This window comes from Rhinolophus ferrumequinum, chromosome 9 (assembly GCF_004115265.2).
Source record: "Rhinolophus ferrumequinum isolate MPI-CBG mRhiFer1 chromosome 9, mRhiFer1_v1.p, whole genome shotgun sequence".
In the NCBI taxonomy this organism is placed as follows: Eukaryota; Metazoa; Chordata; class Mammalia; order Chiroptera; family Rhinolophidae; genus Rhinolophus; species Rhinolophus ferrumequinum.
Window position 1 is genome coordinate 10293881 of NC_046292.1, and position 25752 is coordinate 10319632.

Consider the following 25752-nt stretch of genomic DNA (forward strand, 5'->3'; position numbering starts at 1 on the left):
GATACAGGCAGCTGAAAGTAGACCAGCATGCCCTAAAATGCCACAGGTACTGGGGTAAGGCAGGGGTACTCCGTGCCTCGGAGAGCCAGGACTCACTAACAGGCAATGCCTGTGTGCTGTTTTCCTGCTGTTTGCTAAGATGCAAGCAGACCTCCTGGCTGTTACCAAAGCCCCCTGAGAATTCCCGGAGGGTGGACCCGCCTCGTGGTTCTTGTGGGCCTGGCAGATCTGCTGTAGCCCTAGCAGAGACGCAAGGCGGGACACCCCCTCACCAGCTTTCATGTTGCTCCCAGGGGAGCTTAATGAGAAGCAGAAGATGGAACTGGAGAAGAACGTGGCACTGGTCCAACAGCAAAACAAGGAACTGAGTGTGCTCAAGGAAAATATGGCGCAGATGACCAGCCTGGTCAAGAAGAAGGACAGGGAGCTGGAGGTCCTCAAGGAGGCACTCAGGTGTGTGGGAAGGTCTGCGTGGCGTGGGGAGCCCAGGCACACCCGTGTCCAAGGAGCCTTGAAGAGGGAGAGGGGCCCAGTTAATGCTGATTTAAAGACTTGAATGGATGGATGAATGACACGTTTGTTTGCTTCACAGCCTCATCAGTCAAAACAGGGCTTTGTTTAGTTCAGTGCTTCTCAAACACTCCTACCCAGTATTCCAGATGACAGGTCTCAGTTGAAATGCCACCGCCTCCAGGAAGCCCTCTGTCACTCACCCTCATCAAACGCAGACAAGGGCTGCTGCTCTGCCTGGGGTCCCTCAGCCCCTGCCCTTTGCCTAACCTAACATTTGTCATACACTCAGTCTGTGTTGAATTGCCTGCCTTCCCGATGAGGACAGCGTCTGCATAGACCTTGCCTGGTTTTGACTCCCAGCATTCACACAGTTCCTGGCACAAAGAGAACTTAATAAATACTTATTGAACAAATACATAAATTGAGGGTGTCAGGGGTCAGCTTAAAATAAATACAAAATATCCTTATCCCATGGATTATTTTAAAAAATACACGTGAGTTTGCATTTTCACCCACCGCTCATCCTTATTTTGACATGAGAGTAATGGTTTCCCTGAGAGAGTCTGAATGAAGTTGATGTCATGTGTACACCCTGTAGCTTCGTGTGCCTCTTGGCTCATGGCCATGGCAGAGTCACAAGTGGTTAGAAGGGCAGCCTCTAACCCACGCTGAACCCAGACCCACGCTGCCTGGGTTCAAAGCCAGGCACTTCCACTGACAAGTTCCATGACCACAGGCAAATTGCTCTATGTCTCTGTCCTCGTCTTTAAAATGGGGCAAGGAGAGTCCCAAACCCATGGGATTGTTGTGAGAAATAGAAAGGCTAACACGTAAAAGTATGAGGCATAGCAGACACGCAGTAAATGTCCCTGTGAAAGACATGGCAGGCGTCCCCCAGACCCAGTGCAGGAAGCAAGGGCAGCTGGGTGCTTACTGCCCTGGCCACTCCTACAAGGCCCCAGAAACTACGTTCTCTAGAAATCTGTAGGCAGGAGACTAGAAGCCTTGAAGACTTTAGTCATTAATATCTGTATGAATGGAGTTCCTTTCCCTGTTCTGCCGGGGGTACAAAGGTAATTCAGGGTCCCTGGGACCTGCTGCTCAGTGACTCATCTGCTCTGCCCCAGGGCCTCCCAAGAGACACACAGACTTCAGCTACACAAGGAGAAGGAGCAGAAGCCCAGGAGTCCGACCCAGATGTGTGACATCTCAGTGCAGATAGAACCAATGCACACCGATGTTTTCCTGAGCAGCCAAGAGGTGAGTGCCCGCCCGGTCCTGGCCCCCTGGGAGGACAAGCTAAGGAAGAACCCAGTGGTGCCTTTCTGTGCTTTTGAATGCTCCAAAAATAGCTGGTACTGGGGTATTGCTCATATTATAGGAAACGTACAAGTAAAAAAGCAGAAGGCCTGCCTCTCCGATGGCAGTCACCAGGGACTACAGCTGTCAACAGGTTGGCACACGTACTGTTAGACCTTTTCCTCACAGAGACCGCCACGCACTCATGCAGTCGTGACTGTGCCTGTGCCACAGTTGGGACCAGGCTTGGATCCGGGCTGCCTGTGTCCCAATGCCGACCCCTCCTCTCAGACACGGTGACCTCAGGTTACTGTGAGCCGATTCCCTCGTCAGTAACAACAGTCCGCAACCACCTCGTGGGGTTGTCGAGAAATGAATTTTATTTATAAACACAAACACACACAAACCTATATATACCTATATTTATTTAACATATTTTTTGCGAAAAATGGTATCAAGCCATCTATATTCTGCAAATTGTTCTTTTTTTCCCAGCATAACACTATTTAATGGCATCTTGTCAAGTAAATATATAAAGATCTATCTCATTCCTTTAAATGCCTGCATAGAATTCCACTGTGTCCCTTTTGTCCAAGGAGTCCACTGTTGATGGACATTTGGGTGGTTTCTGCTTTCGCAAATTGCCGTAGTTATTATCCTTGTGCGTATGTAGAACAAATTCCTAGATGTGAAACTGCTGGATCCAGAGGACATCTTAGTTGTGCTTGTTGGGGCCAAGATGCCTTCCCAAGGAGCTGTGCCATTTATGCTCCTGCGCTGTCTCGTGGTGACTTCTCTCGGGTGCCTTCCCAGAAGCCTTTGCGTGCCCGGAAGTCCCCACTGTGCAAGTGTGTCTTTGAGTGAGCAGAGCCTTAATCACATGGCCCTCAAAGGTGGCACTTGGTCCTGGCCCCGTTCTGAGGCTGCGAGGCTCCCATTGCCCGTGGTTGGCTGACTGAGGGTATGGTGCTTCCTCGAGGCCCCAGGTTTCCTGGAGTCCCAAATGTCACCTCCCCCTTTGTTTTATGAAACTAGAGAGCAGGGTGTTTCGGTAATGGGCTTTGGATTTTCACTTGGAAACAGGGCCAAATGTGTCAGCTTGCCTTCCTGCTTCCTCAAAGCTGCCTTTCTCCTGCCAAACAGCAGTGAGCCAGGGCTGCACACAGCTCCAACGAACGGGCTCGGCGGCCCAGCAGCTGTCCTTGGCACTGACCGCTGCCCAGGGCACTTTAACAGAAGTGTCCCCTCGCTGCTCAGGGTGGCCTGGAGCAGGGGCCACAGTGGGTCCACGCAGCTAAGCCCCGTGGGGCAGGGAGCAGGTCTCCCTCCTGCTGGAATCCCAAGCTGTCAGTGCAGAACCTGGCCCGTATTCATTCGCTCGTTCGACAACTATTGAGCACTTGCTGTATGCCAGGCCATGTACTGGGCTCAGGAGGACGCACAGGGTCCCTGCCCACACCAGACCTCCTCCAACTCTGCACGTGTTTGCTGGAATGGATTGTTGACTGGTCGCCAAGATTATTAGTTTCCATTGTGAGGCGGGATTAGCTGAGGAGGGGCTGGGAGGGAGGCTGCAAGATAAAAGAGAAAAAGTATTTGTTTCTTCTCAGAATGGTTTCCACTCTCTGACCACTTCCTGCTTTCTAAGCCAGAGTGGGTCAGAGGGCTTAAGAGTTGTATGAGAAAGAATCTCCATCTTCTCTAAATAAACAAATTCCCAGAAGGGCCATGAGTGAGGGTCATGGCGGGTTCGGGTGTGCTCTTCAGCTGAGTAGAGGCTGTCACTGAGCCTCGCTGCGGTGCTGCCCCAGCCCAGACTGGTCAGTAGCTCCTGCCCCCACACACACAACTGCAGGCACTTGAGGTGTTTACTCCCAGGGCAAACAGACACCATCAAAGAGAGTGAGGCCAGTGTAGAACCAGTCGGGAAATGGACCAGCCATACTACCTGTAAGCAGGCCAGAGCCAGGAACGGGACCCAGTGAGTTCCTACTAAGTGCAGCCTACTAAGTGCAGCCTACTAAGTGCAGCCTACTAAGTGCAGCCAGATGGAGCGACCGCTTCTCTCAGCTGCTGAGCCCTGGTCCCAGCTGGAAAGCTGGGGCGAGCTCCTTCCAGCTCTTCTTTCTGACCTCCTTTCACTCAGCTCCTATTTAGTGAGCATCTCCTGTGCTTGGGGACAGCCTACAATGGAGACAAAGACTTTGCCCACAGAGTCCACATTCTGGAAAGGGAGAGACAGGCAATAAACAAGTCAATATCGAACAAATTGTCAGTGGGAGTAGCGCTCTGAGGAAATATACAGCAGGATTTGGGACAGAGAGTATCATGGTTGGGGGTGGGGCTCTTTCTGATCAGGTGGACAGGAAAGCCTGTCCTGGAGGAGACTTGGAGCAGAGTGCGGAGCCTGGAGGAAGGAACGACTGGTGGGGACATGGGGGGTGGGGAAGGACCAGCCCCAGGAGGACCTCAGCCATGGGCCTTGTACCCCCGATGGCCAGCGTGGCTGCTAAGCGCCCAGGACATGTCACATAGGCCTTTAATAAGCTTTGATGCCTCAAAGAAAGCTCAGATGAATGTCTCTTTCCCTCCCCTGTGCTTTGTTCTCCTGGTAACATTTACCACTTTCTGGAATTATTTACATGCTTATTTGTCACGTCTGCCTTACAGAAATAAGCCCCATAGCACCAGGCTCGTCTGCCTGGTTCCCCGATCTCTCCCCGGTGCCTAAACCAATGTCTGGCTCTATACATATTTATACATATGGTCTGAATATATAAAGTGAACCAAATTGTTATTTTAAAAATTGTTATAAAAGAACCAAGTTGTCAGTTTCTTCCCTTTCTTGCCATTTTGACAGGGGCCTCCCCTAGCAGGTCGACTGAAAACCGTTCCCAACACCCCATCCCATTTACAGGTTTTCTCTTTAACGCCACTGTCCACCATATATTTTCTGTGCTTATCTCACCGTCTGTCTGTCTGTCCGTCTCCCCACACTAGACTGCCGAATCCATGACAGCAGGAATTTTGCCGGTATCATTCACTGCTGCATCCCCAGGGCCTAGACCAAGGAATGCTCAATACATCTTTGTGAAATGAGGGAATAAGTGAATTGCTTACCCTAGAGAAGTGTTGTTTAACTTGGAGTCCATGAATAGGTTTCAGGGGTTCCCTGAACCCCCAGCAAATTATTGTGTGAATGTTTCTGGAGGAAGGAACCCTGAATTCTTCCACATCTCAAAGGGGCGCATGACCTTAAACGATGATGGAGACCGTCCCTTGTCTGTGCCCTTCGTAAGCCCAACTTGAGCTACGTGGCTGGTGGCAGCCATGTTGGATGGTGCAGGTATGGAATGTTTCCATGACAGCGCAAAGTTCTGCTGGACAGAGCAGTACCAGAGGCTATGGAAGTCTCAGAGGAAGGTTTTCCTTTCTCCAGATCAGCCAAGAGCCAATCTATCAAACTCCCCCTATAGCAAATATTAGACAACATCCTTATTACCAGTTAAGAGGCAAGTATCATGTGTTCTCATCTAAAAATGCCCTTCCTGGAGCAGAATTTGATATGTTCTTCAGAGACGAGACCAGAATGACAACAAATGGAAACCCAAGCTTAGAAGAATATTAGAAGAAAAAAATAAAATGTGGGGCGGGAACACAGAGGGGCTCTTTTATTTATAATTATGCTAAGTAGGTAGGAAAGTTAGAAATCTTCCTAGATGTGACTTTATATTTGAAATGAAAATGTTAAATTCCTTATCTGCTTGAAGCCCCTTAACGGTATTTTCCAAAGGACTAAGTGACAAGGTTTCTGCTATACATGAATTGTTCACATTTCTTTTACTATAAGAGAGATATTCTCATCCCTAAAAGCTGCTGTCTGTACCATTCTGGCCTCAGGAGCAGTCCTTCAGTGATCTGGGGGCCAAGTGCAAAGGGTCCCGACACGAGGAAATCATTCAGCGTCAGAAAAAGGCCTTGTCTGAACTCCGTGTGCGAATTAAAGAACTCGAGAAGGCCCACTCGTCAGGTAAGTTTCCTCCTTCCTCGTCTGCCTGTCTGTGCTCAGAGCCATGGGCCATAGACTCCGGGTTCACTTTGGGGACTGAGCAATTTGCCAGCTTCTATCCCTATAATTTCATAACCAAAAGGATGTTATAATTCAAAAAAAAAAAAAGAAATGGGCAGACATGATCTCAGAGTCAAGGTCAGGCCTTGATATTAAATAAATAGGATTTCATGACAAAACCTTCTACATTGTCCTTCTTTTTCTTACTTCTCTGTGTCCCTGTGGAAACTTTGTCATGGACTAAACACTGAGCAAGGATCAACCTTGAGGGGCCTCCAACAATACCCTGTTTAGAGGGGTGAGGGCTCTCAAGACACCCAGCTTGCTGCTGGGTGGAGCCCTGGGCTGGGACCCAGAAGCCTGGGTTCAAGTTCCCTCCTCAACCCTGTGAGGCTCATCTCAGCTGTGTGACCTCGGACAAGTCCAGTAAATAGTAGTGGTGGTTATTACATGCAATAACTTCTTCCTGAGCCTTTCTTTTGAGTCTATATCATTTCTTTTCTAGATCAGAAGGAGCCCCTGAATGAATCATTTCTAGACTTAAAGACTATCAGAATGGAAAAAAATGTCCAGAAAATATTGAACGCAAAACCTGATTTGCCAGCTTTCTCAAGAATAGAGATCCAAGTGGTAACCCAAACAAGTTTGTCTCTGCAGTGACTGACGCGTGGGAGGGTGGGCACGAGGGCGGCACCGTCTGTGTGCCCTGGCACAGCCGTGCGTATCCATGGTTCGGGGCCAGGTCCTGCCTCATGGGCTGGTGCTGAATGGTTGTACTGAAGGGTTGTACTGAATGGTTGGTACCTTACATACCAGTGATGCACTGTTTGAACAGAAAGGCGGCATTCCGTCGGTCCATAGAATAATATATCTCTGCATTGACACTGCACCACGTCAGCCTCTAGCCAGCCCTCCTTCTCACCTGTGTGTTACATTCTGCAGAAACTATTCCAAAGGCTACTTTATAACACTATGCCATGAGTTTGCCCAAAGTTTGCTTTTTGCTGTAAACTGAAAAAACAGGAACACATAAAGGGTAGCTAAAGGGAGCCATGATTAAGAGGACACCAGTTTTAGAGTCAGAGGGACCTGTCTTGAAATCTTAGCTCTGTAAGTTGTGTGACCTTGGACGAGGAATTCCTTTCTGGAATTCCATGCCCCAGCTATAAAATGATGATGAAAAAATTAAAGAAGATAATTATGTTTACATGTTTATCCCACTGCCTAACTCATAGTGAACACTTAATAAATGATAGCTGTTGTTATTATTTAAATAGTATTACTCAAGAAAGCCTTCCTTTCTTAAGGGGCATAATTTTATTTGCCAGAATCTTCAGAAGTGATTTGATTGTTAAGTTGAAGGTGCCCTGCGCCCTAAATGGCTGTTTGAGTATTTGATTGATACATGGCACAAGACGCATTGGATGGGGCTTGCTGCCGCAGTTGGGTCTAAACAGACATGGGCTTTTAGGACAAATAATAAAGTCATCCTATCTGTACCAACATTGTCCTCAACAGTTTCTAGACATTTGCTAAAGATGTAAGTCTTCAAAAATGTGTAGGTTTTCTTGATAAAATCAAATGCTCATTCTCCAAGGCTGAAGTAAAGGGAGAGTCTGCCCGTGGAGAGTTCAGTTGGATCTCCTACCCCTTGGCAGGGACCCCTGATCCCACCCCTGACACCACAGGGTAGGAAACCTCCCAACTCTCTTAGAAGACCTCAGTCCTCCGAGGTTGGCAGTAATTAAAAAGGAAGAATAGCTGACATCTGTTAAGTGCTGACTGTGTACCAGGCACTGAGCTAAGCTCTTTGCACACATCATCTCACTGAATCCTCGCAGCAGCCTTCTGTCGTGCTGATTATCATTATCCCCATTTTACAGATCAGAGAACTTGAGACTTCAAGAGGTCAAGTGCTTTACCCCAGGTCACAGATTAATGAATGATGGAGCCAGGTCTGTGTCCCTGGCAGTCTGCCTCTAGGACCCTGCTGGTCTGCAGAGAAGGGAGTGGGGATGAACCCTGTAGCCCAGAATCTTAGGTGATTATCCCTCAGGAAAAGGGGTGATCCGGAGACAGGTGCAGAGGATGCAGCTCGGGGGGAAGGTGGAGACACTGAGTGGCATTTCAGGTTCTTTTTACAGCAGGTCTACCCAGTTGATTGTCATCATCAAATACCGTTTTATTCTCATCTCTATAGATATATAGATCAATCTGTCCACTCATCTATCACTGTCACTTTTGGGGCCCTATATTTTTGTAGTTGGGTTTTGGGGTTTGTTTTTTTTTTTTTTTTATCTCAGAGGTTTCCAGTATAGTGCCAGCAAATGCTGTGGGCTAAGAGAGGTACATGGCAAGCACTTAAAACCCAGTTTAGTTTTTAAAGGAGATTTATTGTGACTGTTTGCGGTCCTTCAGACTCCCTGAACAGTCCAGCGGCTTTTCCACGCAGTCGCTAGGGACTTTCAGTGGCCAGCTGTCTGATTGGGGTCCTAGCCATGATACCATGGTGCATTGTCTCTGGAAAGGGTCTGACGGGATGTTCACCCACGAGGTTCCAGCACTAGGAGAAGGCTTGGCCAAATGTTATGAGGGTATTAAAATCAGATTCCTTTAATAACAGGAGGGGGACTATTTTCTAGTTAACCTTCATTCATTCAACAAATCTGCTCACTCCATGCCAGTCTGTACCAGGTGCCATGGCAGGCACAAGAAATGGGACAGTGAGCAAAAGCAACACGGTCCCTTCCTGTTTGCTTGGAGTTTGTCCTCTAGACCAGGGTTTCCCGCTATTAGCGCTGCTGATATGTGCGGGCCAGGTAATTGCTTGCCATGCAGCCATCCCGCGTTTGTGGGATGTGTGGCAGCATCCCTGCCGTCCACCCACTGGACGGCAGAAGCACCTGCCACCCCCAGTTTTAACAACAAAAAATGTGCCCAGGCATGGCTAAGTGTCTGGGGAGGGGACAGCGAGGGTGGACAGAATCACCTCTGGTTGAGAACTGCTGGTCTAGAGGGATGACAGTGACCCAAGAACAAGACAAGTGATACATCATTTCAACGAGGGTCACACTCTGAAGGGTAGGAACCGTAACAAGAAAGTAGTTGACAAAGGAATCAGACTGGACGGTCAAGCACTGACATGCAAATCAACTCTCCCAAGTTTTTGTGCAGTAACCACACCGTGTTTGAACTTCTAGGCGCAGAAATTCGTCATGGAATTCCAACAGAGAATTTTTATTTCCTTTATATTTCAGCCTCATGGTGGCCTTGCCAACTCAGGCCCCATCCTAGCCACCGAGAAACCAGGGAAAATGGACGTGGCTGAGGCTTTGGAGCTCAGTGAAAAGCTGGTATGTACAGACAGCCTCTGTCCCCGTCCAGTGCAAAGCTGGGTCCCCTGCTGACAGTCAGTGTTAACCACGGGACGGTTTCACTGAACATAAACGCTCCATACGAGTTCCGTTGTTACAATGGCTCTCCAGGGCCCATCTGCTACCCCCGCGTGGGTCACACATGGCGCAGCCGACTTCCTTGAAAAACTGGGGAATTAGAATGAGTGTTTCAATCTGTTGTCATTCCCACCACCAGCCCCCCCATTCTCCAAAAGCCGGAGTGTAAATGGATGTGGGGAAAGGAAACTCATACTGAAAGGCCCAGTTGCACTCATTTCCAAAGCCCGTGTTTGTTCTCTGCAATTGCCAGAAATGAATGAAAGAGAATTTGACATTTGCCTCCTTAAAGCAGCCGCCAGCGGTCTCGGGCCGGGTCTGTGACCTGTGAAACGCTTTCCCTGTAGTACATGGATTTGAGCAAGACGCTCGGGAGTCTGATGAACATCAAAGACATGGCAGGTCACGTGTCCATGAAATACCTCTCCCCCAAAGAGAGGGAGAAAGTCAACCAGCTGCGACAAAGGGACCTCGAACTGGTGTTTGATAAGATCACCCAACTCAAGAACCGGCTGGAGAGGAAAGAGGAGCTCTTGAGAGGCTACGAAAAGGACATGGAACAGCTCAGGTACCACGCGCATCCCTGTGGAAAGCCCCAGGCCTCCATTCTCCCGGCTAAACCTGAGGGCGGCAGCAGACGCCTAGACTGGGACAAGAGGGCAGAGACCTGGGTGTGGAATAACTAAAATATTGGGGTGAAGGGGAGGCAGGACAATGACGAGGGCCTGAGACGGGGAAGCCTCTGGGTGCGACAGCAGCCGCCGCCGTGCTCAGTGCTCTCCATTCTCTGTCCTGATTCTGTCTGGTGTTTTACCGTTTGTGAACTGGTCGTAGTCCATCTTATCTGCAGTGGGTGCAGGTCTCCCTACCTGCGCTGGGAAACGGGGAGGGGTCGGGAACATACTCTTTGCCCCTCGTGCTACACTTTTTCGACTGATCTGCTGTTTATTCAGCCCTCTACACCCCGAATCGTCGTCATTCTCGCCTGCGAGTAATGAAACCACTAAGTGGGCTGTATAGGGGACAGGTTTGAGCCTCTCCCAGGTCGGGGACATTGGTGGTGAGTGAGAAAGAGGAGGAAAAGGAGCCTCTGTGTCTCCCGCATGCTCAGGCAGAGCAGAGTCTCCATGCAGATGTACCAGTCGCAGGTGGCCAGGCTGGAGGACAGCATCTACAAGGAGGTGGAAGAGAAGGCGCTGCTGAAGGAGGCGCTGGAGCGCACGGAGCTCCAGCTGCGCCAGGAGAAGCGGCTCCACAGGACGGCCAGGCAGCAGAAGGTGCGTCTGCACTGGGCGCGGGAACGCCGAGGCCGCCCCTCGGCTCCCTGGCAAAGGGAGGGCCCAGGGCATCGGGCAGCGCACTTATTAACGCAGAGGAAAGTGGCAGAATAGCTTTGGCATCAGGCAGACCTAGGTGAAGACCTTCGCTTTACCACCTACTGTGCATGGAGATGAGCAAGACACGTCTGCTGAACATCAAAGACATGGCAGGTCACGTGTCCATGAAATACCTCAGGCACATTTCTGACCCTCTCTGAAACACATCTGGACTTTTGTGAGTGGTGGCTATTATTCATATTTTTATTGTTCTGCCAGGTCCTGAGGATGTATAGATGAGGAATATCTCTGAGAACAAAGATTTGGTTTCACTGTTCTGAGTGCCCAGAACATAGGAGACACCCAGTAAATATTTGGCGGGTGGGTGGCTGGGTGGATAGATGGACGGACGGACGGATGGACAGGTGCATGGAAATGGGTGGATGTCCTTGAAGAATGCATTCTTTAGTGCAGAACAGACAGGTAAAGACCTGACTGAAGATGAGTCCCCTGCAGAAGCCTGCTCCCCATCCTGCAAACCTTCCAGAGAATAGGCTCCCTGGCTAATAGCCCCAGAAATGAAAGCCGCTGTCCTGCTCTGAGGGAGTACCGGATGTGGCATTTCTAGCATTCACTGCTCTGAATTAAACATCACAGACCTCTTTCTGAATGTTTCATGGGGCTCCCTCAGGCAGAGGACAGTTTCCTTTCACACCAAGCAATGCCAGGGAGAGCTGGACCAGTGACAGAGCTGTGACTTTTCCTTTGATGTGCCGTCTGGAGAGCTCACCCCTTCTGAGGCACTCCCCAGGGCTTGGCAGGTGAGGCCCCAAAGCAGAGACACCGTACCACAGAATGGGACAGCAAAGGGCCCAAAAAAGACCATTGTCATGTGCTGGCTGAAAAATGTAAGAAAACCTGAGGATTTGCATAATCAGGCTTCACATGCATTATTCATGGACTGTCTCATTCATACACAATGCAGGAGCCGTTGCCAGCCTGTTGGGCACTAGACATCCTTCAGTGGAGAAGGATCTGAAATGGGCGAGTGGAACCTGTGTTGGGGTTCCCCACAAGAGCTAGAGCTGGGAGCTTTCAGATTCATGGCACTCACAGTTTAGGGCGAGATTTAAAAGACTTATAGCCCCGCTGATGGCATTGTTTCTTGAGCACTTAGAGAGCGACAGGCACCTGCTCCACACGGCACTCGCTTCCTCTTCCCCGTCAGTCCTGCGAGGAATGCTGGCGAGTGTCAGCCCATTTGAGAGAGGGGAAAACTGAGGTTAACAGAGGGTAATGTTACCTGGCTGCTCAGTAGCGGAAACAGGATGCCCACCCAGACCCGCTGCCCACCCCAGCCCAGGTCCACTTTTCCACACCCACTCCTGTCTGCATCTCCCTCGTCCAGGCGTCCCCCTCACCTCCACTCACCATTGCTCCTGGGGTTTTCATACCAGGACTTGGGTTTGCACATAAGGTTTGCTAGCCATATGTTCCAGAAATTCCTGTTTGTCGGGAAAAATAATAGTAATACATTTTAAAGTTTTGCTGGATTCTAAAGGGTGTTCGTATCACTCTGTCTTAGCATCAGCTCCTTCCAAGGAGTATGCATTCGTTTTTAAAATGGAAACTGAAGGAAAATAGAATTCCTTTTTGTTTTAAGTTTGACGTCTGATATTTTCACAAGGAGCCTTAATATTTTTTCAGTCTCCCATATAAAATTTCGCCTGTTCATGGAGATGTCGTGGCCGAAGCACTGGGAAATGAAATTACTGACCTTGAGCTCCAGGCCGCCACCACCCTCCAAAACAAATGTGATTTGTCGCTTGAATGTTTGAACATCTCTTTACCAAGCAGAACTTGCCAGAATCAAAAGTCATACTTCCGTACTAATACCTTTGGCTGTGAAAATGAGACTTGATATAAGATGCTGGGCAAATCTCAGTGCTGAGCATTCACAGAGAACCTTGTCGTCAGCCTCCAGATGCCTCTGGAATGCCCTAAGTCCAAAGCCCTGTCCACGTGACAGAGTGACAGTGACACTGGCCCATTCCCCACATCACTAGAGAAGGTGGCAGTGTCAGAGTTCACAGGCAGGCTTCTGAGTTAAACAAATAGGGTTCAAGCCCCACCTCTGTCCCTACGGGACCCTGAATAAGTGGCTTGACAATTGTAATATCTGAGTCCTCAACGAAAACAACCAAAAATGGGAACGATGAGATCTGCTTCACGGGGGCAGCGGAAGGGTTCAAAGACATGATGTCTGTAGTGCCTGGCACACAGCAAGCTCGGTTACTATGGGGGAGAGAAAAGGCAACTCGTGGATGGATGGGAGGGGACGAGTCCTGTATTTCTTTCAAAGAGCTTCCTGCCAGTTGACATGTCCAGCAAACCCTGAGCCACTTCCTGCTTTCTAGGTCCTCCCAAAGCCAGCAGCTCTTTTGTGAATCTCTTTTTTCTATTTGGTGAATACAGCTAGGGCTACAGCCAAGAAAAGGCCCAGATACTTTTTGTGAATGGGTTAAGGCTGGAATTTTCAATAGGAAATTTTAAATGCACAGAAGTTGCCATTTGAGAAGCACTGCAAGCTCTTTCTTAGCCCTCTCCAAAGTGTGAGAAAGGCTGAAGTGTACTGGCTGCTTCAGGCTGCGGAAGCAGCTCTGCTCTCTTGCCAATCAAATCCTGGCCACGGGGCATGGCCACAGCTTTGCCAAGTGGTGGATCTCAGCCGAGCTAGAGCCCCTAACCATCCCTCTGCTTATTTAGCCCAGATCCCCTCATCTTGAAGATGAAAATAAAAATGACAGCTAACTCATAGCCTTCGATTTAATGAGAGCATGTGGACAGAAACCTTAGCACATAGGACCACTCGATAGATGCTCTTAGACCATCATCGTCATCATCACGATCCTGTTTAACTCACTATTTTCCAAGATTTCCTTGGGTCTAGGTATTCTCAAGATCCTGTTTCCTTCAGTGCCAATTGTGTGTTTTTGACCAAGGGGTAGAAATTGGTAGATATCATGTAGGATGAGAATGGGATAGAGGAGGGACCCTCTGGCCCACACAAGGATGAAGAAGTAAAATGTGGTCAGGGTGGCACTGTGTCTGGATAGAAGGTGGCTGAAGAAAAATACCCTCACCTACCCCCGTCATTTGCCCACAACTCCTGAATCCCAGCGTCTCCTAGAAGCCCCTGAGGTGTGTCCCCAGAATAGCACAGGTAAGGACACACTAAACACTCTCTTACTCACCTGGTATTTTCACTCAGGAACGTTTAGAGGATTCCGAACAGAGAAATGCAAAAGAATCAACACCTTGCAACTGTTCCTTCAAAGAGAAAGAGAGGCAGGTATGGAGAGGTTTTTCTGATCTCACAGCCAGGCACAAACCTGATACAGTGTTTTCAAGGGTAAGAGCTTATAGAGTGTAAGTGCCAGCATGTGCTGCCCAAGGAACAGCCACACACCTTCACTCACACCCCTCCCCCAGCCCAGCCCCTGCCCCCTCCGCTGCCTGCAATCTTAACAAATGATCTAAGAGACAAGCGTCTAACCCAGTATCTCAAGGTGAGAGAAGGCAGAGGGGAAGTGCAACTGTAGTTTTGGCTGATGGAGCAACCATCCTAGGCCCTAAATGATTTGGGAACTTGGAGACAGGTCATAAGAAGAAGGGAGGAGTGGGGAGCCCCAGGAACCCCTGCCCTAAGAATGAAATAGTGAAAGAAGGAGAAAGAGCGGGTCCAAAATGGACCAGGAATGAGGATGACCAAGTGCCCGTTTAACGACCTCCTCACCGGTCAGAGGGGGAGCCGCATTTGACTGTGGGCTTTCTGGCAGCCCATGGCAAATGGGAAACCCAGAGTGGTCCAGAGTTCACAGTGTCCATGAGATAGGATGGATGCAATGCTCAGAAGTGTTCTCAGAACAAAGATGGTGCTGGATTTTCCCTAGAGAGGACTTCGTGTGGTACAACGAACAACATTCCTGAGAATTGCAACGCAGTGTCGGCTGGGCCTTGTCTGAGAACAGCTTTTGAGATAGACTGATGTCATCACACACTTTCCAGTGAGTTCCAGAAAAACAGGTGTGCGGGAGCCAGGCTCTGTCCTTCAGTGCTCAACTGGCCACTGATTAGATTTAGTCCAGGAAGATATTTAGGAGCAGTGTTCAAACTGGGGTTCCCTGGAGCCCTTGGGTGCCGTGAAAGGATATGACTCTCAACACACACACACACACACACACACACACACACACACACACACACACACACACTTCCAGGAGAGAAGCTCTCCATTATGTTTTATATGCCAAGTTCTTGAAGAGATGTTGCTTGGGTAAAGTGGTTCTGCTACAAAAAGAAAAAAGAAGAAGGAGAAGAAGGGAGGTGGTTGGTTTAAAACCACTGCTTTGTAATATCTGGGAATTTGGATGATGGTGACTGTCCTGAGCTTAGTTCCTCTCTGCTAAGTTTGTGATAAACATTGAAGAGCTGCAGGTTCAAGGCCTTCTCCACGGAAAATAACTGGAGAACAACTCAGTTAAACACAAACACACAGGCCTTCATAGGCAGTCGCTCTCAGAGGAGACTCAGCATCCTTCTGTAGGAATGAAAGAGGCTTACAAGCACATAAACCACTGTCCCAAAAGACGGCCTTACTTCCTCCAGGAGTTTTGTGAGCATCCAGCAGGGCCGCCAGATTTCAAAGGGGCAAAACTAAACAAAACAAAACAGGATGCCTAGTTAAATCTGGATTTCCGATCAACAACACACAGGTATTTAGTATAATGTGTCCCAAATATTGCATAGGACCTACTTACACTAAAAAAATTCTTTGGTCTCATTCTGAAATTCAAATTTAACTGGGCATCCTGCATTTCGTCTGGCAACCCCCCTAACCAATATTTACTGAGCACCAGCTAGACGCCAGAGCTCTGAAGCAAATATCGCAAGGTGGCGGCCCACAGGTAGATTTCATTTTAGTTCATGAGATTTATTTTTAAGTAACATTTCAAAATACAACACTTTCACCGAATACTCTGGATTTGCAGCTTCTCTGGGAAACTCGGAAGATGTGGTGACACTAGGCCCGGTCCCACCCACCGCCATCTTCCAGGCCCTTAGAAAGGTGCTGGGCTCGTGGGTTAGCTGCCGTCGCCACCGAGCTCACTTCACTCACTTCTTTTACTTCCCTGGCCCCTGTCGGTGGCAGGTTGGTGGCCCCAGTGAATACTCAGGGCTCCCTGAGAACGTCCCCTTCCCAAAACTGCTGCACGTTCACCTGTTGGCCCCAGCTCGCTCACGCTGTCTCTCACTGTTGTGTCCTCAGTGCCTAGGGGATGCTTTCTTCAGCCAACTGTCCCTGAGGCGCGGGGTCTTGAGGACACCAGGGTCAGCAACGGTGATCAAAGCCCAGGGGAACGGCAAGCTCCAGATTTCTGGTGTTGCTGGCTTCCGAACAGGCCCACGCTGTCCCCGACGGGGAGGTTATGCTTGTGGCTTTCATCAAACCTGGGCCCTGGGATGCCTGGGCGGAAACCCACTGGAGGTCTACAGCCTCCTCCGCTGATCTGGGAGGCTCTGCTTCCAGCTGAAGCAGATCTGTCATCCGAGAGAGGCCCAGTGTTCCTCAAGAGCCCCTCCGTTAACCAGCCTCCTCCTCTCAGATTCCTCTGGAATCTGGAAATAGACCCCTCGGGCTCAGCTCAGCAGGACAGTGTAATTGCCCCAAAGCCATGCCCCCCTCTGCAGACCCACATTCTCACCCCACTCCTTGCCCCTAGGAAGGTCCAACATTCCATCCAAATGAGTGGCATCTAAAAGTTGAGAAAAAGATCCATTTTTCTTTGATGCAAAAGTTAAAGAACATAAGCTAAATTTTGTCAATGTTCTTTCTATATTAAAGAGACGAATGTTTGTAGAGACGGTGAAGAACAAGATGCAGAACTCAAATTTCCAGGTGAGCCAGAGCAGAAGAGAGGAGACAGTAGGACGTCAGCAAGAAACCCAGTTGACAGTAATCCCACGCCTGTTATGTACTGAGCATTTAGTATGTACCAGGCACAGAGCTAAGCACTCAATAGGCATTATTAAATCTTCACAACAACCCTATGGGATTATTATCCTCAGTTATTCAATGAGGTGTCTAAGGCTCTGAGACTTTAAGTAACTGGTCCAGAGCCACACAGCTAAGTAGGAGAGCTGACACTCAAAGCAGACCTGATACCCAGGTGAGTGCTGCTTGCCCTCCTTGAGGTAATAAACGTCCAAGTAATAAACCTGATATATTGCTGGTGGCATTTCTCTTGAATTTCAAGGAAGCATCCTTTAGAATCATCTTTTTTAAGAGTTGAGAATGAAGACTCTGAAATCTTAAACATGTTGAAACGTTGCCATTCACAATTCAGCCCTAGAACTGGAATGGATCCAACCCACTTCCCCACTTTGCAGAAAGGAGATGCAAGCTCTCAGGAAGCTTAAAAGCAAGCACATGTTGGTTGAATACGAGAGAGGAGCTATAGTCAAGTTTGATAAAAGTCCACAGTCATTCTGAGACAACAAAATTACAATTGGAAAAAATTAAATTATCCTAGGTAAGGGACATTTTTGGAAATTAGAAGCCTCTTCTCAACAAACACACTTGTAAGAGTAGAAGGTGGTTACTACCCAGAGCCGGATGTTAAGAGGACAGAGAGCGTCCTGAGGGCGCCCCTAGATCTAAGACCTCTGCCACCCTGCAAAGTGGGAATGAATGGGAGGCTGGTCAATTATTCATCCATATGCCATGTTTCCCTGAAAATAAGACCTAGCCGGACCATAAACTCTAATGCATCTTTTGGAGCAAAAATTAATATAAGACCCGGTCTTATTTTACTATAATATAAGACTGGGTCATATAATATAATATAATAATAATATAATATAATATAATATAATGTAATATAATACCAGGTCTTATATTAATTTTTGCTCCAAAAGACACATTAGAGCTGATTGTCCGGCTAGGTCTTATTTTCAGGAAAACACAGGTATACGGTTGCGCCGGGAGCAGGCAGAAACCACCCTACAGCTAGATTTTGTCTGAGGTCCATGTGGGCCCTGGATTTCGAGGGAATATTGTGCTTGTCTGAGAGGTGAAGCCCCCTGGAATTTCAGGCCACCTCCTGGCTTATCAGAATGCAGACAGATGGTGCTGCTTGAACGTAGAGCAAAGAGGGAGCTCCCCGTTCTTCTAGGCCTCCAGCCCAGACTTAGAAGTTTGGTGTCCAGGATGCCCTCGGTACAGAAAGGTTTCCTCCAGGTTCCTTGCAAAGCGTAGCCTGGAGCTCCATAGCGCGCCTTGAGTCCTCGGGCCGGAGCCATCGTGACCACCTTGGGAAAGACAGGCCTTTAATGTCTGTTCTTTCGGTCTTGGTCACTCGTACGCGTCTCCAGCCCTCGTAAGCTTCAGAACTGCCAGCTCCCTCCTTTGTTAAGGCCCCGTGGGGTTTTGTTTCCTGTCCTCCAAAATACCATTCATTGATTTTATTTTATTTTTCATTTCATCGCCGCTAACAGTCTTTTCTAATTATTTTTCAGTGGTATGCTAGCATCTTCTAGTTAACAAACACTTGTTGAATTACCTAGTCTAGGCCACATACTGAGCTTGACACCCAGGATAGAATAGTAAACCAGACGGTACTTTCCTGACCTGATTCATTCAACAAATATTTACTGAGAGCCTACGATGTGGCAGATACTGTCCAGGTGTCGGGGTCCCATCATGAATTCTCAGTGGCACAGTATCAACCCTGAGAGGGTGAAAATTATTTTTTTTTTAATGTATAAAGCACACGGGGGTATAAAGTAAAGCATAGGGAATATAGTCAATAATAGTGTAATAACTACGTATGGTGCCAAGTGGGTACTAGACTTATCAGGGAGATCACTTCGTAAGATATATAAATGTCTAACCACTGTGCCGTACACGTGAAACTAATATAAAATAATATTGAACGTCAACCGTAATTGAAAAATAAAATACTTTGAAGTAAAAAAAAAGGTATACAAGGTGTGATCACAAAATACGGTGAATGTTTAAATTTTAAAAAATGTGTTATAGTAAAAGACACATTGCTATTAATCCCCTTCAAAATACTCCCCCTTGCTTCAGACTTGCCACTTTCTAAAGCCGTTCTGGAAGTCCTCTTTCATGAGTGTCCTTAGTTGCACTGTTGTGGCTGCCTCGATGTCCTGAATCATTTAGAAGTTGCACGGTGTCAGATCTGGTGAAAAAGGTAGATGAGGACACGCGGTAATGTTTTTATTTGACAGAAATTGCTGTACCACTAGCGATGTGTGACACGGAGCGCTGTCATGATGGAGGATGAAGTAAAGACACTCGTGAAAGAGGACTTCCAAAAGTGCTTCAGAAAGTGGCAAAAACCATGGGATAAGTGTGTTTGAAGTGAGGGAGAGTATTTTGAGGGGGATACATGGCAATGTATCTTTTACTGTAATAAATTTTTTAATTTAAACATTCACACTATTGTTTGATCACACCTTGTAAAGCACAGATATACATACAGTACTATCTGTAGCATTAAAATTTCATGGGTGTGGGAGCAATCAGGAAAAAATATCTAAGAAGTCTCCTTAGGGAGGGACGATAATGAAAAAATAGGGAGAGATCAATGAAGAAATACACAAAACTGCCTGCCTTTCTGGCTTACATTCTTGAGCCACGTTTAAAAAAAAAAAAATACAATAATGATGAAAGAATTCCTTTGTACAAACTGTTCTGAGGACCAAGGCCAGGAGACTGAGCTCAGGAGCTATTTCACAGGAACCCACCCACTCCAAGGACCAGGAGAGGCCTCCCAGCAGAAGGATTGTTGGAACCGAGACCTGAGGTTGTGTGGGAATGGACCGGGTCTTCCTACAGCTGAGGCTTGCAGTCGCCTGAAGCTGCCATGCCAGTGTGTTGGGTTAATTTCCACCTGGGTGTCGCTATTCTAATGACTGGTTTCTATCCCTGTCTTTTCATTCTAAGTGTCAGCCATGTGGGTCCAAACATCTGTGGGAGCAAAAGGGGCCACATACTAAACCTGACAAGCTCAGGGAAGGCCTTAAGAACTCAGAGACTGAAAGGAACCACATAGGATGGTCTGAACATAAAAATTCCTAACTAAAAGCAAGTCATGGCAGGTAGTCAGTCCTAGGCCTGTAGCTTCCTTGACAAAGGTCAGTCTTTATCTGAAGTGAGCCTGTCTGTTGTCTTTTTGCATATAAGATAACATACCTTTGAAATGTCAGAGTCATCTGGTTTTCCATACCCCTCAGGGCACACCCTCCACACCAGAGCACGAGACCAGAGAAGCCAGCATTGCTCTCTTATTCCCTGGATACCATCTCTATGTGCTGTAAATGTTAATTACTAACTATCCTGTACCCACCAATGTAACAGCAGTACGTGTCCCTCCGTTTTACCTTTTATCCAATCAGATATTCCCCCTGCTTTGGTTTCTCCCGCCCCCTTAATCTACCACCAGTGGATTTCATGTAACCCTCCCTATGTCTCCTCCTTTGATTCTAATGTATAAAATAAGCTGCAAAACTGCCATTCTCAGAACTTTTTCTCAGTCCATTGAGATTGTGCTTCCCGACAATTGTCATCAGTTTAACTCAAATAAGCTCATAAAAATTCTCTGCAGGTTTGGACGTTTCTTACGACTACACATCCAAGCTGAATGCATGGCCCTTCGCTGTTGTCCTCAGTTCAGCGTGGACCCTGTCAGGTTTCCCCTGCCCTTCCTGCGCACCTTGGCATTTTCCCATTTCCCATTCCCCGTCTCTTCCTCTTCCCATCAGCCATCCTGTCTGCCTCTGCTGCCCCAGCCCTGTCACTCAAAAAGGTGGACCATACCTTGCTGCCTGATGCTTCTTACCCCAAGCTCCTAGCAGACCTGGAGGCAGGGGGGATCCTGGACTGGCAACTTTTTACTTTTAACAAACTCCCTGGCAGCCAGCCCCACACCGGGTCAGGGCACTGGCGTTTGGGAACCATCCAGCCAGCAATGTTATTGAAAATCAAATAAAAAGGGCTATAAAAGGAAAAGTGGTTTCAGGAGGAGAGGTTTCCGACATTTGCTGTCAGTTTTCATTTTCCCTGGCATTCCAAGCAAGATACACTTTTTGGGCTACTGTAGAGATGTCAGCCTTTCTCACTCTGAAATGATTTGGAACACAATCTCAAGACACACCCAAGGCTCCAGCCAGCCACTGGGCAGGTCTCAGGAGGTGACGCTTAAACCTGTCTTAAAGTGAACAGAGCTCAAAAGATGGTCCACTAGTACCTTCTACCCAGAACCTGCTCTCTGCCCCTGAGGAAGACAGGGCACATATTCTGGTTCCTATTTGACAGATGGGAAACCAAGGGTTACACAGTAAGTGGCAGAGCTGAAATTCCACTGCCCACAGATCTCTTCCCCCAGGAGTATGTGTGCCTTCATGGTCAGAGTCAAAACATGCAGGAAGTAGGGCTGGAATTTTAAGGCTTTTGGAAAGAAATTTGCAAGTTACTACCTATCTACAGTAGGTGCAGAACGATGTGAGAGAGATTCTTGGGTTGCAATTAATAGAAACCTATTCAGACAGAAGGAGGGGCTTTTATAAAGATACTGGAGTGAGTGTCTCATAAAAGCTAAAGGTTGAAAGAGAGTCCAGCCTCAAAGAGAACTCGTAAGCTGTCCGATCTCAGGCATCGTGTGTCTTACACAAACGTGTGCACATGCACGCACACACACACACACTCATATCTCCTCTCTGCATCTCTCCATATCTCCGCTGATCTCTCTCCAGTCATATGACAGGAAGGGATGACCTCAAGGTCCCCCAGTTCAAAGGACCAGCCCAGGGAATAAGTAGCATTTCAGAGCCCATTAATCCCAAATCCTGAGAGTGATCGTCTGAAAAGCCCAGACTGTGCCAAGTGTCCCGTCCACTATGAGCAGGGCTAGGGTCACACACGTGGCTGCTGGAAGGGTGGGGCAGTGCTCAGAAAACGGCTAAACATACCCCCTCCAATAGCCTACATTTTCTCCTCCTATGACATCGGAGACATAAGACACGTGCAGTTCAGTAACAGCTTTTCAGGAGAAAGGAACTCCATCACAAGGCATGTGCCCATTCTAAGAAGCTCTGGTTTCAAAAAACATGAAAATGTGAAAAGGGAAAATGTTACCTGTATATCTGGAAGGGTGGACACCAGAGCCATAATGCTGTCTCTAGGTAGTGTGATAATGGTGGATCACTTTAGCTTCCTTTTGCTCATGTCTAGGTTTTGGTTTTTTTACAATAAACATTTTGAGTAAAAAAAAAAAACAAAAAACATTGGAGTGGAACGTTTTGGGATCTCGCTGCAGTGACAGAGTTTGTACATTTGTTTCTCTTGCTCGTTGAAGGTTGGAGCCAGAAAAGCCACCCCAAAGATGGACCGAGAAAGAGAGACGGTGAAGAGAGACTCTTCCAGCAAATCCAGCCAGAGTCTTCTGTTCTCTAAGGCTGGTGGAAGCAGCTAGAAATGTCATCCCACCCGGCCTTGCGTGATCCTCCGTGAGTCAGTGTGACTCTTCTGTGTCAAAATACTAAGATGCTTTTACAGGACTTTAAAGGTTGTTCCCCTAGTGTGTTGTTTCCTAGACACATTTTGCACAATGCTGTACTTTGGGGTGTGTGAAGAGGGCCTCTTTTTTAAAATACCTATGAATGTATATATACTCAGGCATATGAAGAATATGGGTTTGAAACTCAGACTCCTAGGCCTGATAGGTACAATTATGTAGTTCCACGTTTGAGTCGTGACATACTCATCACACAACTAAGGAGTGCCAAGAAATCCATAGTTAAGAAAACCCAAGACTGAGACTGGGGCCATGGTATCATGCATTTACATCTGAGTTTATTGTAATAAATTTAGAATGCCAATCCATTTTATCGCTTCCATAGTAGAGACTAATATTTATGTGGCACTCTGCAGTTCTCATCTAATCCTCCCCTAAACCCTGGGAGGTACATAGTATTTTGTTCCCCATTTAACAGATGAGGATGCTGAAGCCCAGAGAAGTTAAGTGGATTGTCTAAAATCACACAGCTGATAAATTCAAGAGTCGAGACTGGAACCCAGGTTTCTAGTTCCGTCTCGTCCTTCCCGTTCTGCTGCACCAAGATGGCCCAGGCCATAAGGACAGACCAAGTACCCAGTCACCAAAGAGGACACACTGCCCAGGCGGACACACTCCTTTTTTGTTGTGTGTGGAGGGACCCTCATTTTCCTTGGTCCACTCTCTGCTTGTCTCATATCCTGCCCTTTCTCCAACCATCCATCCTCTCACTGCCTCTTTTGTGTGGCCAGGACTGCCAGACAAAATGGGAGGAGGGGCCAAAAGTCATGAATATAATTTTTTTATTTTTAAAAGCCACAATAAAATATTTTGATATTTCAAAACCAAATACATTCCTTGTACTGATTAAAACTAAAAGGAAATGGGAACATTTCTTTGTGTGATATTCCACTGAAGGTACGTTTATACAGGATTAGGATCTAACGTCAGTGAGAAAGGTGAACATACCTTATTTGAAAAATACTCTTGAAAATTCTGGAAGTTTTCCATAATTTCCATTACTTATATTGTACCATATCCCAAAAGTCCAAGATAGCAAGTTTTTCTCCAGCACCAGAAAAGATTACTTGGTTAGGCAGTAGTTCAAGCAGCTGGTTCATGTTTGGGAGCCAAATTGTATGGGGGGAAAATATGTTGTTTATTGGTTGAACGTGTATATTTGAATTTGCATAAGTTAGATGCAATGCCTGTTGCATCCATTGCCTATTGCAATGCCTAATGCTCCATTGTATTTTAGGTCTTTCAAAGGACATATTAATTTTGATCATATGAACATTACAACCCATGATGGCAATTTCTTTTTATCACTTCTTGAACTAGTTTTTTGGGTGTCTCCTCTGCCACACACCCCTTTCCCTGAGAATGCACCACCCCCCTAATCAGGTTTGCCCTACCTAATGCTTCTCTCTTGACCACAGCTGGTTGGCTGAGCCGTAGATACCCTACCCAAGCCAGACCAATCACATTCCTCTTCTAACTCGAGCTGGGCCAATCAGCATCTCTGTCTTTGATGTTTGAAAGTGGGACTCTGGGATGACACACAAGTCGTTAGTGGTGCTGGAGCTGAGTCTTGATGCAGTTCCAGGGCTGGGGTGGCCATTTCCCCTCTTGTGTTTGAAGATGCAAAGCCAGTCTTCAGAGAGAAAAGGCTGGGGTAGACATGCAACCAGGAGAGACAAAAAACCCAGACCCCCAGAGATACAGTGGAGCAGATATCACAAGCCCCTTAGTCGTCGCCTCCCTGTACTGTGTAAGCTGAAGGCTAAACACCTGGTTTCCCTTGCAGCTAGAGCTGGCCATGTTATTCCGTTCTGGCCAATGACATTGGGGAGGGCTTCTCTTCTGGAATAAAAGGCAAGTCTTCACTAGGAGCGAGCTTTTTGCTCTTCGTCCCTTTGCCTTAGCTGCTCTTCGTCTCCTGGAGCTTAGCCTTGGAGCTGGATCAGCCACCTTGGGGATCATCAGGCAACATGCAAGAGGCAGAAGCCCACCTCCAAGGACAATGGAGCGGAAAGATGACAAGGGCCTGGGGCAGCATCCCTGTCCTCTGTGTCATGCCTGAACTGCCTACCTCTGTACTTCCTGTTGTGTAAAACAAATAAATCTCTACCAATTTAAGCCACTGTAGTCAGGTGTACAAAACTTAGTGACTGAAAAAGACAGCTACTTACTACTTTTCACAATCCCATGAGTCCAGCTGGGCACTGGTACCGGTCCGGGCTGGCTTGGCTGGGGATGGATGGTTTAGAATGGCCTCATTTACATGCCTGGTCACCGTTAGGCAAACGGGTTAGGACAGTGGTTCTCAACGAGGGGAGATTTTGCCCCCCAGGGGACATTTGGCAATGTTCACAATTTTGGTTGTCACAATGGGGCAGGGTACTGTTATCATCTAGTGGGTGGAGGCCAAGGATGCCTTTTAGTGTCCTACAGAGCACAGGACAGTCCCCACTACAAAGACTTATTTGATCCAAAATGTCAAGAATGAAAAACTCTGGTCTAGAGAGGCCTTAGCTGGGGCAGTTTGCCTATGCCGGCGTGGTCTCTCATCACCCAGCTGGCTAGCCCAGAATCTTTCATGTGAGGTGGACTCAGGTTCCCAAGAGCAGCAGGAGAGAGCAAGCCCCCAAACACAAACACTTTTCAAGTCTCTATCTGTGTTGCATTTGTTAATATCCCATCAGACAAAGCAAGTCATGTGGCCAGAGTCTGTTGGAAGGAGCTCCAAATTTTTACAATCTACCCACGTCCAGTGTTCTGTTATCGGAAGTTGAATGCATTCCAACTGATAATGAAGGAGAAAGTTAACCTGATTCCTGATGACTTTCTGGTCCCCAGTCTCTTTCCTTCGGAAGGCCAGTTCCAATGCTAGCCTTTGGGTTCCACTAGGACCCTTTGTATCACTCAAGATTCTTTGATTGCAAAAAACAGAAACCTCCTGTGGCTGAGTTAAGCAGGAGGGGAGTTTATTGAAAGCAAATGAGGAAGGTTAGAGAATCAAAGGTCAAGCAAGCTGAAGAGTCAGGACAGTAAGGAATTGGCTTTTCTTTCCCCATAGAAGCCCCCTCTTTGCTCCCACTGCTTTCAATTTCTGTTATTTGCAACTAAAATGGCCTTTGCTAAGACACTGCTGTACAGCCCCCTCTGAGAAGCTACCAACAACCTTTCCCCTGGGGTTGTACAACAGGGGACCAGCCGTCCCCAAAACCTCCCAATCTTTTGATTCCCCAAGAAGCTAAGACAAACAACTTCTTCCACCCTCTCCAATGACAGCCCGTTTGGATTCCTGGATTCGTGACTTTGCAGATAAGGTGCCCTTCTCTAGCAACTTGGCAGAGTCACCAATGCCTGCTGTTGTGGAAACCAGAGTCATGAAGTGTCTGCAGAAAAAAAAAATAGCTTCCGGATCTGCATTCCGAAGTGTGCTCCTGGTAAGTGGAGAG

The 25752-nt window shown here is 47.6% G+C and overlaps 1 protein-coding gene across 12 annotated transcripts in view; it reads left to right on the forward strand.

Annotated features, from left to right (window-relative positions):
- FHAD1 (forkhead associated phosphopeptide binding domain 1) overlaps positions 1–25601 on the forward strand; it is a 122473-nt gene extending 96872 nt beyond the window's left edge. For 3 of the 12 annotated variants that reach the window (XM_033115850.1, XM_033115858.1, XM_033115857.1), the window contains 10 exons: positions 294–453; positions 1641–1773; positions 5713–5842; positions 6387–6511; positions 9139–9234; positions 9681–9901; positions 10445–10610; positions 13921–14001; positions 16555–16608; positions 22091–24396. In XM_033115850.1, coding sequence (XP_032971741.1) covers positions 294–453; positions 1641–1773; positions 5713–5842; positions 6387–6511; positions 9139–9234; positions 9681–9901; positions 10445–10610; positions 13921–14001; positions 16555–16608; positions 22091–22207 — 1283 coding nt within the window. In that variant the 3' untranslated portion in view covers positions 22208–24396. Of the gene's footprint in view, positions 1–293; positions 454–1640; positions 1774–5712; positions 5843–6386; positions 6512–9138; positions 9235–9680; positions 9902–10444; positions 10611–13920; positions 14002–16554; positions 16609–22090; positions 24397–25582 lie in introns of those variants that run through there. The other 9 variants (XM_033115860.1, XM_033115856.1, XM_033115859.1 and 6 more) reach the window with 7 other exon arrangements.
- Positions 25602–25752: the final 151 nt, after the last annotated feature.